The sequence below is a fragment of the Cyprinus carpio genome, chromosome B22 (genome assembly GCF_018340385.1).
Source record: "Cyprinus carpio isolate SPL01 chromosome B22, ASM1834038v1, whole genome shotgun sequence".
NCBI classification, from domain to species: domain Eukaryota; kingdom Metazoa; phylum Chordata; class Actinopteri; order Cypriniformes; family Cyprinidae; genus Cyprinus; species Cyprinus carpio.
Window position 1 is genome coordinate 27,725,533 of NC_056618.1, and position 18,580 is coordinate 27,744,112.

The 18,580-nt window shown below is 36.8% G+C and overlaps 1 protein-coding gene across 1 annotated transcript in view; it reads left to right on the forward strand.

Annotated features, from left to right (window-relative positions):
• LOC109056249 (adenylate cyclase type 9-like) overlaps positions 1-18,580 on the forward strand; it is a 36,154-nt gene that overhangs the window by 14,126 nt on the left and 3,448 nt on the right. Inside the window, exons 2-9 of the mRNA XM_042749858.1 lie at positions 9,274-9,413; positions 9,626-9,733; positions 12,542-12,789; positions 12,874-12,969; positions 13,736-13,951; positions 16,252-16,411; positions 16,890-17,038; positions 18,005-18,031. Of these exons, the coding sequence (XP_042605792.1) occupies positions 9,274-9,413; positions 9,626-9,733; positions 12,542-12,789; positions 12,874-12,969; positions 13,736-13,951; positions 16,252-16,411; positions 16,890-17,038; positions 18,005-18,031 (1,144 nt within the window). The remainder of the gene's footprint in view (positions 1-9,273; positions 9,414-9,625; positions 9,734-12,541; positions 12,790-12,873; positions 12,970-13,735; positions 13,952-16,251; positions 16,412-16,889; positions 17,039-18,004; positions 18,032-18,580) is intronic.

Sequence of the window (18,580 nt, forward strand, 5' to 3'; positions counted from 1 at the left end):
TAATGCTTAACACACTGACCTAGTTTGTTCAATTTGTCTACTTTATCAACTTTGCATCTTTTGTTCCTCTCTGTTCTCCCTTCCCTCTGTTTTTGTCTGCACTACGGAGGTTGGCAGAACGAGTGGAAACATTGTGGTTAGCCAGGAGAGGAAGAGAGAGAGTGGGAGTAAGTTACTACCGTCTTTCAGAGGAAGAGACACATTGAGAGTAAGGGACAGGTCGTCATTGCATTGAACTAATTAGCTTGTTAAATTTCCACTGGGTCTTTTCGTCAGCCAAAAGATATGTTTTGGGATAAACCCAGGCACTAGATGCGTAAAGTTGTCTCTTTTGGAGTTCAGTAGGGGCATGTGACCCAGCAGGGCAAAGACCACAGTTGCTTGGGTCAAAGGTCATGTGACAGGAAGTGAATGCAGGGCAAGGCCGCTGCAGTCGTTTATCAGTACAGGCCTCACTATTAAGATGCTCAGAAGAACTGCAGTGAAATTGTACGATAATCTCTAACATTCTGAAGGGTGCTTCCTAGGGCAAACTGTTGCTCATATTTAAGCATTAGGGATTGGAACAAACCCCTAACCCTTAAGTATTAAACTTTTGGGCAGTCGGACTTGCCAGAAAATCCTGTATGCGCTGAATTAAGAACTGGAGCCGTATCTAGGGACTAGAATATCACAGAAACTGAACTAATTGGATGAAATGGAGAATTGTATTACGCGCGATTGACCTAGTAAGTTTCATTTTCCGGAGGGTCCCTGTTCTTCCTCCTTTCACTTCTGCAATGAATGGAGTAATACGAAGGGATTGACTCTGGAGACTTTGGATGCTCATGAGGAATGTCGCAGTCAGTCCATGTGAAGAGGCAGTCTCTCAATCTCTTTTACCTGAACTGCCATGGGCATCCTGCCCTGACAAGATGAGATTTATCTTTGCTCTTCCGTGGAAAAGCACACTAAAAACTAGGAGAGTGTGACCGTGAAACAGTGATTGATAGCAGCTTAGAGAGAAGATAAGTGAACTTGCAGTAAAAATTAAACTGATGTATTAAGATATTGGTTAAAAGGTCTCATATTCTACACTTTAGTAGCACTTTCCCCTTGAAGTTCCCCTTAGATTGTTTGTTAGTCACGGTTAGTCAATTATAAAGACAATTTATTTTTGCATGTCTACTTTTTGAACTCTTATTAGGTAAGTCAGTGGTTTGCAACTCTCATCACAATAAGGAGACATCCAAAATGTGTACTGCTGGGAGGTCTCCAGGAACAGGAGGTTGGGGGGCACTGGAGTAAGCTCTTGGAGAATCAACAAGGGATTTGCTCCCAAATGTGGTAAACCAGGGGGTATCAAGGCTTCCTCCTGGAGGGCTACCGTATGGGAGACTTCAGTTCCAACTGTGCTACTGAGAGCATTCATGTCTACCCCTTTGATGTATAGTATCCCTCCAGGAGCAGGGTTGGCGACCCCTGTGGTGTGCCCTGCTCCTTGAGGGTCACCGTCCTACAGATTTCAGCTCCATACTGCTCCAGCACATTTGCCTATAATCCTCAAAACCTTCATTATTTGGTTTAGGTGTGTTCAATTGGGGAGTGTGCTTAACTCCACAACAGTAGCCTGTTTTCAATAACCGATTTGTGGAAAACTTTTGCATTGTTTTATAAATGTTGATAAACGATTGCGAAATGACGACATTTCATTAACCAAAGTAATGTGACAAACTAAATTTTTAGTCATGTAAGTCATGACACGATAAGTCATGGTGATGGATGTTGGTTGGTTTATGTATATTTCAGCCACTGCACTAGCCATTATTTTTAATTAAAGGAAACATAGGCATATATCTTTAGAGAAGCAGCATGGAGAGCCGCTTCTGATGCCACTGCATGGCTGGCCGCGATCAGCCAGGTGACCTTATGTGAACTAAATATTTCTATTGCAGTTTTGCGAAGTATTCCTTTTACAAATTGCCTGAAAAACCACCTCATATGAGCTTAAAAACCTTTTTGTGATATATGGGAGTTTTTGCGAAATTTACATGTTGGGCGTATTTTCAATTCGCAATTTAAATTTGTGCAATTTGAAGGGTAATGGAAATGCAGCTACACTGACCTTCCGACACCCTTGACACTAGGTCTATCTACACAGTCTATCATTTCAGCATAGATATCACAATGTGTGCATCCACGATAGTCACATTGCAGGATGTGCAGTGTTTAATATACTGATCTTTATATTTATACTGATAAAGTATTTTGTCGCGCAGATGCACGTGAGCACTGAATTCCGTTCACTTCCGCATCTGTTTGTGCAAGTATCCTTGTAAACACAGTTGCTTATGGCTTAGGTGAAGGTAAATGTTTGAGAAAGAAAATGGTTGTGTAACACTATATGGTTCAGCAGTTTAATGTTTCTGTGTTGTTAATCACACAACAAAACACATAGAGAAATATCACTTTTGTAGCTTTAACAGATTTATTAGATATAATTTATACAGTGAAGATTATGCAGTGTTATTTTACATGTACCTGAATACTGTTAGATTTACCTGAAAAATGTAACGCACTGTTTATACCATTTATATCTTTGTTTCTATTTATTTTTGCTTGTAATATATTTTCTATGCTGATTTACTCACCTACAAAATCATTGTTTTTTCCCCTCCCCAAATAGAGCTATTCAAGTCTTCTGGTAATTTTTTTTTCATATTGCAATATATATTGCAGAAAAACAAAATATCACAATGTGAGTTTTTTTTTTTTTTTTTTTTTTTTTTTTTTTTTTTTCAATATCGTGCATCCCTACTTGACGCCTGGTGGTTGAGCAGGTTTAAAGTTGTGATATCTGATTTTTTTAATCCACAAGAAGCACTTCGTATAGCCTAACCTATCTGTGAAAGATGTGATGACTAGGGTTGGGTATCGTTTGGGTTTTTTCCGATACCGGTGCCAAATCGATACTTTTAAAACGGTACCGGTGCCTGGACCGATACTTTAAAAAATAACTAATAAATTGCTCAAAATAGGATGGACTGGCACTAAAAAAAAGTACCAGGTACCCAGTGGAAAACCCCCCAAAAGTGAACTGTACCAAACCATACCATGCAGTGGAAAAGTGATATTAGAGAAACAATCTCTTGTGTGCAACAGCAGGGTAGTTGCTGGTGAAGTGTTTGGGACTGTTAATGTCCAAGTGGTGATGTCACATGGATTATTTTAACGACGTCCTTGCTACATTTCTGGATGTTGATCGTGTTAGGATCCTTAGCTTCCTCCAGGTATTCTAAATCTCCTCGTATTGGCTACTGTACTGTAGGACTTCTTTATATAAGTCTTTTAATCAGGGCTCGACATTAATGCTTGTCCAGGACAAGTGAATGTTTTATTTGTGATATAGTCTTTGTTATAGGGTGTGTGATATATATAAATAACTTGAAAATGTCAATACCAAAAACAATAATAACTGCCTTTATTTGTGATATAGTCTTTGTTATAGGGGTGTGTGATATATATTGAATTGAGTATATTGCAAAAATCAAACAAAACACATCTACAGAGTGCACGCATACATTAGGCCTACGTAAAGAAGTCTAGTAGGTTAGACTACTGCACATGTGTGCATTCTTTCACTGCATGATTCAGTAATAAAATGCATGAAGAATGATCAGAAAATTCAAGATATGGGGGCAGAAAATGTATGTTTATATAATTTCATATAGTTGATATCACATAAGTGCCATTTTTTTTTGCTCCAAAAATCAGCATGATTACAAATGTCATTTTATACAACAGTTCAATAAACAAGAAGTTAATATTAAGAGTCTTGGGATTTAGACACCATATTGCCTGTTTTTGTTACATTTCACCAACAGATAATAATACATAATTCCAAACACAGCCACAGCACTGTTTTGCGTCTCTTAGCAAAACTTATGCGATACTCTACTCAGTGGCGCCAGGGTGACACAAAGGAAACAAATTGTTGAATAGTTTTTTTTTTTTTTTTTCTTTGCGCACAAAAATTATTCTCGTAGCTTCTTAAAATTACGGTTGAACCACTGATGTCACATGGATTATTTTAACGACATCCTTGCTACATTTCTGGATGTTGATCGTGTTAGGATCCTTGCTGTCTATGGGAGGGTCGGAGAGCTCTCGGAATTCATCAAAAATATCTTAATTTGTGTTACAGGTTTGGAACGACATGAGGTTGAGTAATTAAAGGGGTCATATGATGCTGCTAAAAAGAACATTATTTTGTGTATTTGGTGTAATGAAATGTATTTATGTGGTTTAAGGTTTAAAAAAATCATTATTTTCCACATACTGTACATTTATTGTTTCTCCTCTATGCCCTGCCTTCTGAAACGCGTCGATTTTTACAAAGGCTCATCGCTCTAAAAAGCGAGGTGTGCTGTGATTGGCCAGCTATCTCGCGCATTGTGATTGGCCGAATTATGAATGTGATTGGACGAATGACAAAACCCATTATAAACCCATTATAAAAATATGATTTCTAGTCGTGATTTCTTCTGGAGCCGTTTTAGGGGGGCGAGGGCGAGTGTTAACTTCTATAAAGAATATCTCTTTGGATTTGGGACTTCAGTCTTTTGAACTTCACAGATCTTCCTTATTCACCAAGAGCTTGTTACACTCCAAAGAGAAAGGAAAATTTGAAATCGCATCATATGACCCCTTTAATGACAGAATTTTCATTTTTGGGTGAACTATCCCTTTAATATTTAAAGTCTTGACTACTTCACCAGTTGTTGTTGTTTGTTGTGTGCTGCATTACACAACTGCTAAGGAACAAATGTTGTCATTTAACTTTTAAATTTATCCTTGGTATAACACTCAGACTTGCTTTGTATGTGTCTTATGATACTTACGTCACTTGTGATGCTACTTCACAATGTTTCCAACTGAACTCACAGTAAACCCAAAATGGTTTCTGTTGTCAATGGCAAATCAATAGATACAGCAAGAGAGGAAATGGTATCAGAGCAAAGAACCTGCTTTTAGTTCCACTTACTTTTCTCTTTGAATTTCACTGATGTTTGTCAGTGTTTCATGTACAAAAAAATAGGTTGCTAGGTTCTCACCCTCCCACAGAACTTCAAAATTAAATGTAGAACATTGTGCTACTGTGTCTTGATTTCTATATGAAATGACTTCTATTATGATAAAAGTTCATTGTGTTTTTACAAGACCTTTGTAGGATAAACTATAGACGCACCTTCTCGAATGTTTCCACAAATCAGTTTCTTTGTGGTTACGTATGCTAATGCGCTTGAATGGAAATTCTAGTCCAAAGAACCTCATGGTTAAATCCCAGGCTAGGATTCCCAGCTATGATGAATGACTTTATAGCAGTTTCCTGGAAGACGGCAGTGCCTCCGGGGTTGTGTGTGTACTGCAAGAATATCCCCTGATCCCAGCTTGCTTTCAGTTCCCATGTTTGAGAGGTCAAAGGACTATTTATGACTTCCTTGAGTCTGGATCTCTTGGGAGGAGCGGGTCCACATGGCCATCCAGCTCAGACAGGTTCTGACCCAGAAGCTCATTAGCTCTGTGGCTCAGGTCTTTAATAATCGGAGTCTCTAGGCATAAAGAGGTAAAAAGGGACTTGACGTTCGTGAATGGCTCATTGATGTGTCCTCCGTGGCTCCATTGTGTTTGGACAACTGTCAAATTTATGTGTACGGATCTGTATGTCCTTTGGCTCCGAGCTTGTTTGGAAGTGGTCCTGTGTTTGTGGCTCATTGTGTTGCTGAGCATGAAACAGTGGCTGAATATCAGTTTGCATACTCACGCTCTGCACTGAAAATATTTGCTGGTGATGGGAAAGTACATCATTTCGAGAAGTCACATCTTAAGACCACAGACTCCTTTGTTCGTGTACTGTTCGAATTGCACATCAAACATTAGCATCTAGTTAAAAATAATTACATTAAGATGATTTTTTTCTTTCTTCCAAGTTAACACTTTTTTTTTGTTGTTGTTTTTTACTAATAATAGTTGTGGTCATTATCATTACGGAAATAATATTAGTGTTAATATTATATAACATTTTATATATATATATATATATCATTATATATATATATATATATATATATATATATATATATATATAAGAAGCATTAATAAGAACATTTTTATTTTAGTACCAATAATAACGATAATAAAAAAAAAAAAATCATATATTTGTAAATACTTGTATGTATGTATGTATGTATGTATGTATGTATTAGTGGTGGGCATAGATTAATTTTTTTATTCTAGATTAATCTCACTGTAATCTTGGAATTAATCTAGATTAAAATGGCTCATTAGAATTCTGCCGAAGGCATTCAGAATATGTGTTCTACCCAAATATTGACTAAAAGTAAGTCTTTGAGAGCAGGTTTCTCAAGCCAGGTGGCGCATTAGACCAGGGGCTCATCTCCTGTTTCCAAAATGCATCACAAACTGCTTGAGAAAGCTGTTCTACTATGATAATTGATGATGAAAATAAATTATGTTCAATAAGATGTACTTGTTAGTACTGATAGAGCTGTGCTGACGGGCTTGCCTCAGTTGCACTCACCCCCGATTTCCATGCATCTGTCAGCGGCGCGTTACGGCTCCAATGAGGTTTTGTTGCATCCTCCACGCGGTGCCAACTCACACCAGAAGCGCGGCGGTAGGATTCGCGAGACCACGTGATTTGCCTGTCCAACACTACAGTCTATGGTCCAACATAGTTTTTCTTGATTTTTGTGTGTTCTAGCATGGTTGGCTGAATATTAATGTTTTTTTCCTGTTTAATTCTGTTTATTCCACTCCTACAACTCCTGCAATTAAACTCCACAACACCTTTTGTAAAAAGGATCTTTGGTGTCATATAATATTGAGGTTTATCAACTTTGAGGAAGAACCTTTCGTCATCTATTTCTGGCCTCCTAGCAAGAATATACTTATGTGAAATACGATTGGGAGTCTGCACAGGGTGTTTATTTTGAAATGTACGTGATTTGTTGACTTCAGTTTTGTATTTGCTATGCGGTTTGGACGCGGGATGCGTCAAAAATAGACTAGGCGCCTATCTTTAGCGAAGCGGCGCGGAGAGCAGCTTCTTGGGACGCTTTTGAAAAGTGCCACGACGCGTCTGGTGTAAACACAAGCTTTGACTAGAGTGGCCGCGAACACCCACAACATCAGTGTACCCAAAGTGGCTAACATTGGAAAAATAATCAAAAAAAAAAGACTAGAAGCAAACACTGCAGGGCTTGGGAGTCATGACAGGGCTTGGGAGTCATGAATAAGAGTCTCACGTTAACGCAGCACGTTAGCGCCAATAACGGCCCACCACTAAAAAAAAAAAAAAAAATTGATTTTCTTTTAGAAACATAAAAATAATAAAATATATATATATATATATATATATAACAATAATTGATTGTCTTTTAGTACCATATACATAATAATAATAAAGTAATTGCTGGTTTACATTTTATACTATTGTTGTTGTTGATGTTAATATTACTAGTATGATAGTATTGTTAGTATTAATAATAATGGTGACAAAAACAATAGTGATGAAAACAATAGTAATGTAAAATGCAAAAAAAAAAAGGTAGTAGTAGTAGTAATAATTAACATTGTTTTATTTGTATATTATTTTTTAAAATGTTTCTGTTCTTCCTTCTCTTCCTCCTCTTCTCCTCAATAATAATAATAATAAAAACACTGTTATCAGCATTGACATTTGCTTATTTGTAAATGTTGTTAATATTTAAAATAAATTCCTTTTTTGGCTTGCAGCATGTGACTAGCATTTAAAGTACACAGTAACGGTTATCACAATTATGTGAACATATCAAATAACTGCACAGAGTATCTCACAGCTGTGCTACTGTGTGTGTGAGAGAGGAACGGCAGAGCTAATCTTTATGAGGGTTTGTTAGGCCGCGCTCTCACAACTCGGGTGAGTTACGACCGAGAGTACGGCTCTGTTTATTCTCAGACGCGTCTTTCATGTCTCTCAGAAGCCATCGAGAAAGTGTTCCCGCAGGCTATACAATGTAGTCTATGTACAAATATGCACAAGCATTTCCCCGCAGCAGTGTTAGTGCTGACACTCAGCCTGTGTGTGTTTGAGGAGATTATATATGAGTGTAACACGGTTAGCTTGTGAGTCGTATGTTTGAACAGGCTGATACTGGCCTGCTGTAATCGCTTTCTGTTTGTTTTCGCCTCTATTGGTACAACAGAGCCTCTCCACCGGACACTCGGAAGTGTGTGTGTGTTGGTACAACAGAAGCGCTCATCCTCGTGCTTAGTGTTGTTTAATGTAAACATCAGTGCTGAAACACACCTGCTCGAGTGCTTTCAAGCGCTTGTTGTGTATCTGTGTAGTATCAGTGCTGGATCAGACCTTGTTTGCCCTCACAGGGAAAGTAGATTTGCGGAAACAAGATTATCCAATTACAGTTAATTTTACACTTATAAATCATTAATCGTGGAGCTTACAGCTGCATGCTTTATGCCGAACAATTGCAATGCACTAGTTACATATTTTAATATCATGTTAGAGAATGAATTTGTTGAACCTGGATGTTCAAACTATGCAAGTCAGTGGGAGATTTCTCATTCATCCTGATGGTTGATGTTTCAGATTTAAATTTTATTTTTAAAGAAATACTATTTTTATAAAGCAAGTATACATTACTACAGAAGCCCGTTTCCACCACTGAATAAAAAAAATAAAGGTAATTGCAACTTTTTTTTTTCTCACAATTGACCCTTTGCAAAGACCCGCCCTCCTTAGTTACTGTTGCTATCCCCGACAAACCATGCCGCTCTCACACTACACACACATTCTCATGCAGTGAAAAATACATCACCGAGCAAAGAGGAAACTGACAACACACCGACAGACAACACAGAGCAGGTTACTTCTGCTATGAAACAAGGTCTCGGGACTCTCAGCTTTCACATTTTGTCATTTTTAAAGAAATTCAAACAATAAATATCATTTGGTGGCTCTTCAGTGTGTCGTGACAGATCACTGTATTGCCTCAGTTCAAACACGTGAACCGGTCGTCTTTTCATATTTAGTTAAAGCACTACTATTTTTGCCACAGCTATAGTTTTAACAGTTACAAACAAACGTATGTAATATGTAAACAAATAGCTATATATTTGTAGAAATGCTTTCTAAGGACTGCTGGGAAATATGTAGATGGAAAAAGACATGAATGATTTCAGTACCTTTGTATTTGTGTCTTTTGTTTGTAGGTTTAAAGACGTATCTGATCTCGGGCCGGAAGATGGGCTCTCAGTGTGGCTGTTCCCAGCTCAGTTTGAGTCCGTCCTCATACACACACACTCCAGATCTCACATACTGCGCCGTCGCTGAACCGCTCTCACACGGCAAGGTACGGCCATCCACCCACACACACACACACACACACACACACACACACACACACACACACACACACACACACACACACACACACACACACACACACACACACACACACACACACACACACACACACACAGATGTTGGGTTTGTTACACAAGTTTTAAATGAGAAGTTATTTACTCATCCTTTTCAGTGCATTTCTCATCTTTCTCTCCGCAGCCTGCGTGCACATCCTGTAGCATCTCCATAGAAGTCATTGACAATCCGATAGCAGATGAAGCGACTCGAAATGGCTGCCAGGATGAACACCGAGCCAACAGCAGCAAGGTACAAAACTTATAATGATGGACCGCAAATAAAAAAGCCTCAGTAGTTGCACAATAGAAGCACACGCCTTAAAAAAAAGAACCCAGTGTACTCAATTTCAGCAGATGCTGAAATGCTGTCATTAGTGGCTGTTTGTTTAAATATATTATGAAATTTTGGTGTAATTAGTGGGAGTACAACACTTTTTTCATATACCTTTAGTCCTAAGTAAATGTTAGGAGTTGGCAGACTTGATGTGACTTTGCTGAAACGCTGCTCTTTCTATACTAAATACTGTTCCATTAAAGTTCAATTGATTAGTCAAATTACTGGACAAATGGTTCTTTTTGGTGAATTACAAACAGCCTACAGCACAACCAATGCAGTCCAGTTCATGAACAAGTGAATCTTTTGAACCATTTTTTTTTGTTTAGTGAATGGAAAACATAAACCGTGGGTAGTGTAGTCCAGTTTTCAGTTTTCTAAATTAGAACTGAATCCTGGACGAATGAGACTTTTAAACAGGTTCTTTTTAGTGAATCGAAAATGGGACAGTTGCAGGCAGTTTTGTCTGATTCCTGAACAAATGAATCTTTTGAATCTGTTCTTTTTAGTGACTCCAAAAACATAGTGTGGACAGTGTAGTCAGATTCTCAAACAAATTATTCTTTTGAGGCAGTTCTTTTTAGTTAGCCACATTAGAACTGTGTCCTGGATGATTGAGTCTTTTGAACAGGTTACACTTAGTGAATCAAAAACACACAGTACAGCCAGTGTAGTCTGATTCCTGAACAAATCAATCTTTTGAATCTGTTCTTTTCAGTGAATCAAAAACACAGTGCAGACAGTGTAGTCAGATTCCCAAACATAAGTCTTTTTTTAGCTAGTTCTTTTTAATGATATACATTAGAACCGAATCCTGGACAAATTGATTTCGAACTATTTCTTTTTATTGAATGGAAAACAAACAGCATAGTCTGATTCCCAATCAAATTCATCTTTTGAATCATTTCTTTTTTTGAGAATCAGTAACATAAAGCATAGCCATTTCAGTTTGATTCCTGAACAAATTAACCTCACGAACATTTATTTTTGACGAATCAAAAACATACAGTGCAGCCAGTTTAGTCTGATTCCTGAACAAATTCATCTTTTGAATTGGTTCTTTTTAGTGAATCAGAAACACACAGTCTGGACAGTGTAGTCAGATTTGCAGTCAAATGACTCTTTTGAGCCAGTTCTTTTTAGTAATCTGCATTAGAACTGATTCCTCGATAAATGAGTCTTTTGAGCAATATGGATCGATACATCGATTAAATGTGTGACGATACGATGTATCGATGCCACGTGAACAATATCAATATCTGTGGTATAAATAGGAACCTTTATTTTGCCGCTGTCCACATTTTCACGTCTATGCATTACCGGCAACATGTATATTCTCGTTTGAACTCAAGTATCAGGACTCGATATAAGGTCATCCTGAAGGCACAAGGTGAGCATGAAAGACGCTCGGGATAGTTAACGAAACTGTCTGGTGCTGTGTCAAACGTTTTCTGTGCACGCACACAATGCACGAATAGTAAATTGAGCTTGCTTTCGCTTTTTTGTGCATGGATGAACAAATACAGACAAAATGACATCAAAATGTGCATTTTGGCGAATATCCTTGTAAACATTAGGCATGTGTCTTAACGTATAGTTGAGAAAGAAAAGGCATGTGTATCAGTATATTGGATCCGCACTTTCGTTCTTAAAGTGAAAGCAAACTAATAATAAACCTAATGCTGACAAAGACAAATACAATAGTGCTCACTGCTCCTGACTAAATATCCTCTGTAATAATAATGATTATTCTACATTATTTTATAATTGATTATTACATTTCTGTACCTGAAAATTTCATTTATATTCATTCATCAATGTTTCATGTAGCTGAAAAAACAGAAAAGCACTGTTTGAGTTTGTGTCTTTGTTCTGTTGTATTTATTTTCTGCTATTGCTTGTAATTTTGTTATCTGTAGAAATGATTTTTAGCACTGAGCCCATAGTAGCAGCCAAAAAAAGTCTCAAAGTTTTAACAGCTTTGTTTGTGTAATCTTTTCCTTATATTTATTTTTCTGCATTAATGTATTTTTTCCTTACAACTGGAGTACCTCGTTTTAGTGGTTTCCTAATGAGGATTGACACTAAACGTTTTTTTTGTTGATGTTGTGAATGCCCCAATTGAGATACAGGATGTTAAAATTCCAGATAAATGTTTGTTATATATTTTGGGTGCATTTGTGTAATAAAAATACTGATGATCGTTTAAAATAGGTATATAATATAATATTCATAAATTGATCTATATGCTCCTGTATTGAATCGTATCATAGAATTTTGGGGTATCGGCAAATATCGTATAGCTGGGTATGAGAATCGATATTGTATCGTATTGTGATGAACCATCTGATTTACACTCCTACTTTTGAAGCGGTTTAGTGAATCTAAATCACACCGTGTGGCCAGTGTAGTCAGATTCCCATACGAATGACTCTTTTGAACTAGTTTTTTTTTTGTGATCGGCATTATAACTTATTTCTGAACTGGTTATTTTTGAGAAATCAAAATCCTAAACCTACGTTACAACAAATGTCAGATTCCGAAATGAAGTAGATCTTTTAGTGATCTGCATTAGAACCAGTGTTCTTTTTTTTTTAAGAATGAAAACTACAGCACAACCAGTATTGTCCAGTTTCTGAACAGATGAATCTTTTGAACTGATTCAGTGCAGTCTGAATCCCAAACAAAAGACTCTTTTGAGAGAATTCCATTTCTTTTGCCCAGTTTCCTGCAGGTCGTAGCCCTAAAACCCTGAATGGTCTGTTGAGTCCTCTGTGTGAGGAGCGGGTTGGAGTCAGCCAGTCGTCTCTGTGTGACAAACTCCAGGAGAAGAACAGGAGCTGGGTGGGAAGTCTGGCGGCAGAAGGAGGCAGCGCCAGTGGCATGGACCACTCAGCCATCCTCCCGCTGCGCTCCAAAAACTTTCGGGAGAAAAGCGATGTGCACTTTGTGGAGGTGATCAAGGAAGACAGGTGAGTGAGAGAAGATTGGTTTGAATAGTAGTTTTGTGATTCAGTCATTTTCACCTTGTTTCCTCCATATTGTCTCTGTTTTAGTCTGATGAAGGATTACTTCTTCAAGCCGCCCATTAACAAGCTGAGTCTGAACTTCCTGGAGAAATCTCTGGATCCATCTCAAAAAACCAGCAAACATTAAAAAATACAAACATTAAACAAAATTAAACATACATATAAAACCTTTTTCTTTAGTCTAATTGGCAAGGCAAATCTATTTGGTTAAACCAGTGTACTTCAATAACAAAATCTAAAACTGAAATAAAAATTAATTAAAACTATATAGACATGTATTGTAAACGTGTGTGTGTGTGTGTGTGTGTGTGTGTGTGTGTGTGTGTATATATAAGGGCTGCACGATTATGACAAAAATCATAATTGTTGATTATTCCCTAGAAATTGTAATTACGATCATTAAATATGATTATCACAATTTACATTGAATGATGTTTATACCATTGTTTGATGCAACTGCATGCCATATTTTTATATGAAATAATCAAGCAGAAAACACTCTAACTGAAAAACTTTTAGTGCTTTTCTGTAGCATTAAGCCTCAAATGTCAACTATACATCAGATTGGTTTCTTCTTTAAATTATAAAAAAGTAAAAATATGAACGGTATTATAATGTTAAAATATGTTAAACCTACCATAAAAATGACAGACCCTTCATTTCTTTGTAAGTGGCCGAACTTAGAAAATCAGCAGGGGATCAAATAAATACTCTCCCCACTGTATATCTATATTATATAACTATAAAAGTATCTCAGTGATATTAAAATAATAAAGCACTGGTACACACACTCCTGTGAGAGCTTGTAGCTCTTCACACAATCACGCATGGACCTCTTCTGGTCATTCCCAGAAGTGCAGCCTCATCACATCAGCATCATGAACTGTGTTTCCCAGGTGGTGAATCAGGTCCCGGTGCAGACGTTTGCCAGTCCAGTCTTCAGCTCGCTGCTCGATGTTTTGCTGTCTTGTGCCGTGTTTCTCGCCCTGACCATTGCCTGCTTTCTGTATCCCCTTGTTACCATGGAGACGCCCCTGGCAACCACACTCGGTCTGGCAATCACAGCCGCTCTGCTGGAACTGGTTTCTCTCGTTTTGTCCATTCGGTGAGCTGGACGTTGTCATTTCTTCTGTCCTGTTATATTTAGATTAATTGTAAGTGAGCACTAGATGATGGCAAACCTAATCTTTAAAAAACCTTGATCTTTTAAATAATAATAATATATTATAATTATGATCATATTATTTAACATTTCTCTGTACATTATAATGTTTTGATGCCTAAATTTACTAGATTTATTTATATATTATATACTTAAACCATAAACAAACCTTTTCATTACCTGAAATAAATCTTATTACTTTTGCAGTCATCTAGTACTCACGTAAAGTGACTCATAATTGAAATAAAAATGTATATATAATTTTGGTAAGTATTATTTATTATAATTAAACTAATAATTTAAATCATATTTAAATGAACAATTTATATAGACTAATTCAACAGTGAAATGTAATCTTCTGCAAATCTCAGAATTAGTATCCATGTTTCATACTGTACATAAATCCACTTTTTGCATTTCATAAATATTCCCCCGGTTTCACAGACGAGGCTTTAGCCTAGACCCAGACTGAAATGCAAGTCTGAGCTGTTTAAACTGAAAGAAACTTGCACTGATCGATCTTAAAATATATCAATGCCTTTGTTTTGTCTCGAGGGACACAGTATTGGTATTTTTTTTTTTTTTTTTCCTAAGGACGTTTATAAAAATTACTTATTTAACTATGGCCTAATCCTGGCTTAGTCTAAGCCCTGTCTGTGAAACCAGGCCTTACATTTTTATTGTTTTCTTTATGTACAAAACATTGTGTAGAACTGTAATATACTGGTGGTTTATTAAAAAAAAATTAACTGAAAAAAAAATTGTTAACACATGACAGCTTGAATGTATTGTAGTGTTATAAAATGTTAAACCAAATATGAGCCTTAGTCATTAAAAGTATAGACCCCTTAATCGCCTACGTCACTGTGACGTCACCACTCTAGCTGGAGGCAAAACATAAGGAAGAACTCATAGCAAGCGCGCTAAAAGTTTGAGGTTTTGACCTTAAAATGTCGTCTTGTTGTGTTTTTGGCTGCCAGAATAGAAGGAACAGCACTTTTGGTTCAAAACTAAAGTTTCACCGGATCCCGGCCAACATTCCTTCACAGAAATCAAGAAGACAATTGTGGTTGAATGCAATACGGCATACAGACTAGACAGAGACGATCATAAATAATGCTCGAGTTTGCAGTGCACACTTCATATTAGGTAAAATAATCTATGCATATGTACTGGTATGTTGGTTTTATCTAGTACAAATCAGCAAGTTTATGTTTTATAGGTGAAAAGTCGCCAACCTTCAGCGCACTAGCTAGCTTAAATGTTAAACAAACATACAGCGATAGATGTGTGTGCCATCCTTTGAATGGTCTCTTAAAACAATCCACATTGCTAATCATTGTTAGCCCAGCGATAGGTTACATTAGACAATAAGCCTTGACAAAATTCCCCAAACCACCCGAAAGTAATTCATATGTTGTCTAGGAAATATCCAAAACCTGGTTTAAATCTTTCCAATGAGAACAAGATACAAGAACTACACCAGGCTTAGCTAAAAAATAAATAAATAAATTAGGCTACTGTAATGTTATCCACTCATCATTATATTTTGGTCAGATAATCAGTTTGGTCAGTGATCAACTGAATTAATTGATAAATGTATGCTAACTCCCACTTTTTTAACAATTATTTTTTTTTTGTCACGGTCCCGCAGAGTCAGTGACTGTACATATTTGGACAGTTCCGAACCTTCTTCTGCATCCATGTTTAATAAATCCCTCCAAAAACGTGCTAGTTTACGCTTGTCAACATTGCGTCCGCGCCTCTTTTTGCCTCCAGCTAAGCCCCGCCCACCCGGAGACGTTACAAACTCCACAAAACTTTAACACTCATACTGTAGTGTTATAAAATGTTAATGTTAATATGTACCATATTCATAAATGGTCGATTTGGGATATTTAATTCATAGACCGTTTCCCTATTTTTACAATTACTTTTACAGTCATCTTGCACTTAATTAACGTGAATCTTCAAAAACACTGTTCATTTAAATAATTTATATATAATGATTTAACAGTGAAATGTAATCTTTAGCAAATCTCTAAATCAGTATCCTTTTTCATACTTTACATTAAAATGTTATGATGCACAAAGTCACTTGCAGAATTAAATATGACGTAAACAAAATAAGTGTCTAACTGTGATATTAGTGGTTTATCTGTCAGTCATAAAATGGATATAATGTTCAGTTTATTAGTTGTGTTTTTCCTAACTTTAATAAGATCTCCATCTTTCTCCTGCAGTATGGTGTTTTGTCTGGGTGATGTACAGAATTGCACTCGGTCTCTGTTGAAGCTGGTGTCTGGCTGGCTCCCGCGTCATGTGATCGGGGCTGTGCTCGTATCACTTCCTGCTGTGTCCGTCTTCTCCCACCTGGCTTACAGCGTGCAGCTGCCCATCCAGGTGAGCAGGAGAAAAGGAAGGGGACATCCTTAAACGGCTGCTCATTGATTAAATGTTTGAAATGTCAGAAATGTTTCTTGAGCAGCAAATCAGAATATTAGAATGGTTTCTAAAGAATCATGTGACACTGAAGACTGGAGCAGTGATGCTGAAAATTCAGCTTTGCATCAGTTGTTTGGTTTTATTTTTATTATTTTAGTATTGAATTGGTACTTCAGACATCTCTATCTCTACAAGATATCTTCATCTTCAAGATTGTGAATTTTCCCCCAGTTTCTTGAAGTCTGTTAGATCAAAATGTGTCTTTGAAAGCCTGGTAATTGGAGGAAGAGTTTAAAGCTTCAAAGATGTTACTCTAATAATAATAAACTCTACAGGATCAAACTATAATATGACGTGCAGAACTGTACCGAGTATCTCAGAAGCCAGTGACTGTTGATTGTTTAAACGTGCGCTCTTTCTTTCTCTGGTTGTGTAGGTGACCATGTTCCTGTGCTGTGCTCTCATTATTGCTATTATCCAGTACTGTAACTTCTGCCAGCTGAGTTTCTGGATGCGCTCTGCTCTGGCCACTGTAGCTGGTTTGTCTTTACTCATCCTGCTCTACAGCGCCACCACCAGGCCCAGGTCAGACACCCCTCAGCTTGTTCAGCTAGCAAAGTATCAACAAACTTATAAACGTGGTGTATTTGAGGAATGGAAGATTTGCTGAAGATTAAATCTCTATAAATCCAACCAAAATTTATCTTAACCACTTCATCATAACAAATAATCAGAAATATAACGGTACATAAATTAATGTCTTGTGGATAAAATCCAATGAATGGGTGCCGTCAGAATAAGAGTCCAAACAGCTGATGAAAACATCACAGTAATCCACACGACTCCAATCCATCAATTAATGTCTTGTGAATTGAAAAGCTGCATGTTTGTAAGAAACAAATCCGTCATTTTAAATTAAACCATTGCTTTTGGCAAAAATGTTGCTTTCTCCAGTGACAAAGTTGTTTCATCTGAATTCAGGAGAGAAATATGTACAGATCAAGCAGCATTTACAAGTGAGAATTATCCTAAACCGATGTAAACAAATATTTTGATGTTTTTATCAACTGTTTGGGCTTTCATTCTGACGGCACCCATTCACTACAGACGATTTGCTGGTAAGCATGTGATTGTAAATTAAGTAAATTTCTCAGAATTTCTTCTAATGAAGAAATAAACTCAACTAAATCTTGGATGTCTTGAGAGTATATTTTCACTTTTGGGTGAACTATTCCTTAAAATAAAAACTGCATTCATTATAGTTTTAGAACATTGTACATTTTTGTGATTTGTTGACGATGATGGTTCATGTCCACCGGTGCTTAAGAATTCCATCCAATACCACCCAAAACAACAAAAGTGTGTCTGTAAAAGTCATTAAATAAAATAATTTAATATCGAAAGCAATAAATCCCACAATCCCCCACATAAACCTGCCACTCAGCTTCTGTAGAGTGAATTGAAAATGCCTGCTCATCTCTGCTGGACATGTATGGTTGCTTTAGAGTACTCTTTATTTATTAATATACTGTAACTGTTTTCTTTTTGCAGCGCAACTGACAAATTTCCAGCATCTGGGTGAGTGTTTTTTTTACTTATGTCACAAAATCTATTCCTATTGCCGACTCTGATTTGAGCTGACTTTTGTAAGATGGTTGAAATTGTACTATTTGAATGTGAAAATATAATGCTCATAATAAATCGTGAAGTATGCAGGAAGTCATTTTATTGACATATAAATATTACTAAAACTAAAAGGTGCCCATATTGACATTATTAAAATTACTCAAACTAAAAGGGGCCCATTAACTGTAAGTCGACATGAAATCAAAATTCACCATATCTAATTTTTTATTGTACACTATTTTCTAATTATACATTACCAGACTTTCTAGTCGTCCCAAACACAACAAACTCAGGAGGTATGTGACAAATGACAACGATATGCATTCTAAAATCAGCTCAAAATAATCAAACATGATTATAATCCTCTGATTGAATGGATTGATAGTCTGAAGCTAAAAAATTATGGTCTGTGCCCATCATACAACATGTGCATTCCTAAAAAATCTGCAGACTGGCTCTGAATTTTGGTAACTAGTGCCATCTCATCCAGACTGCAAATTG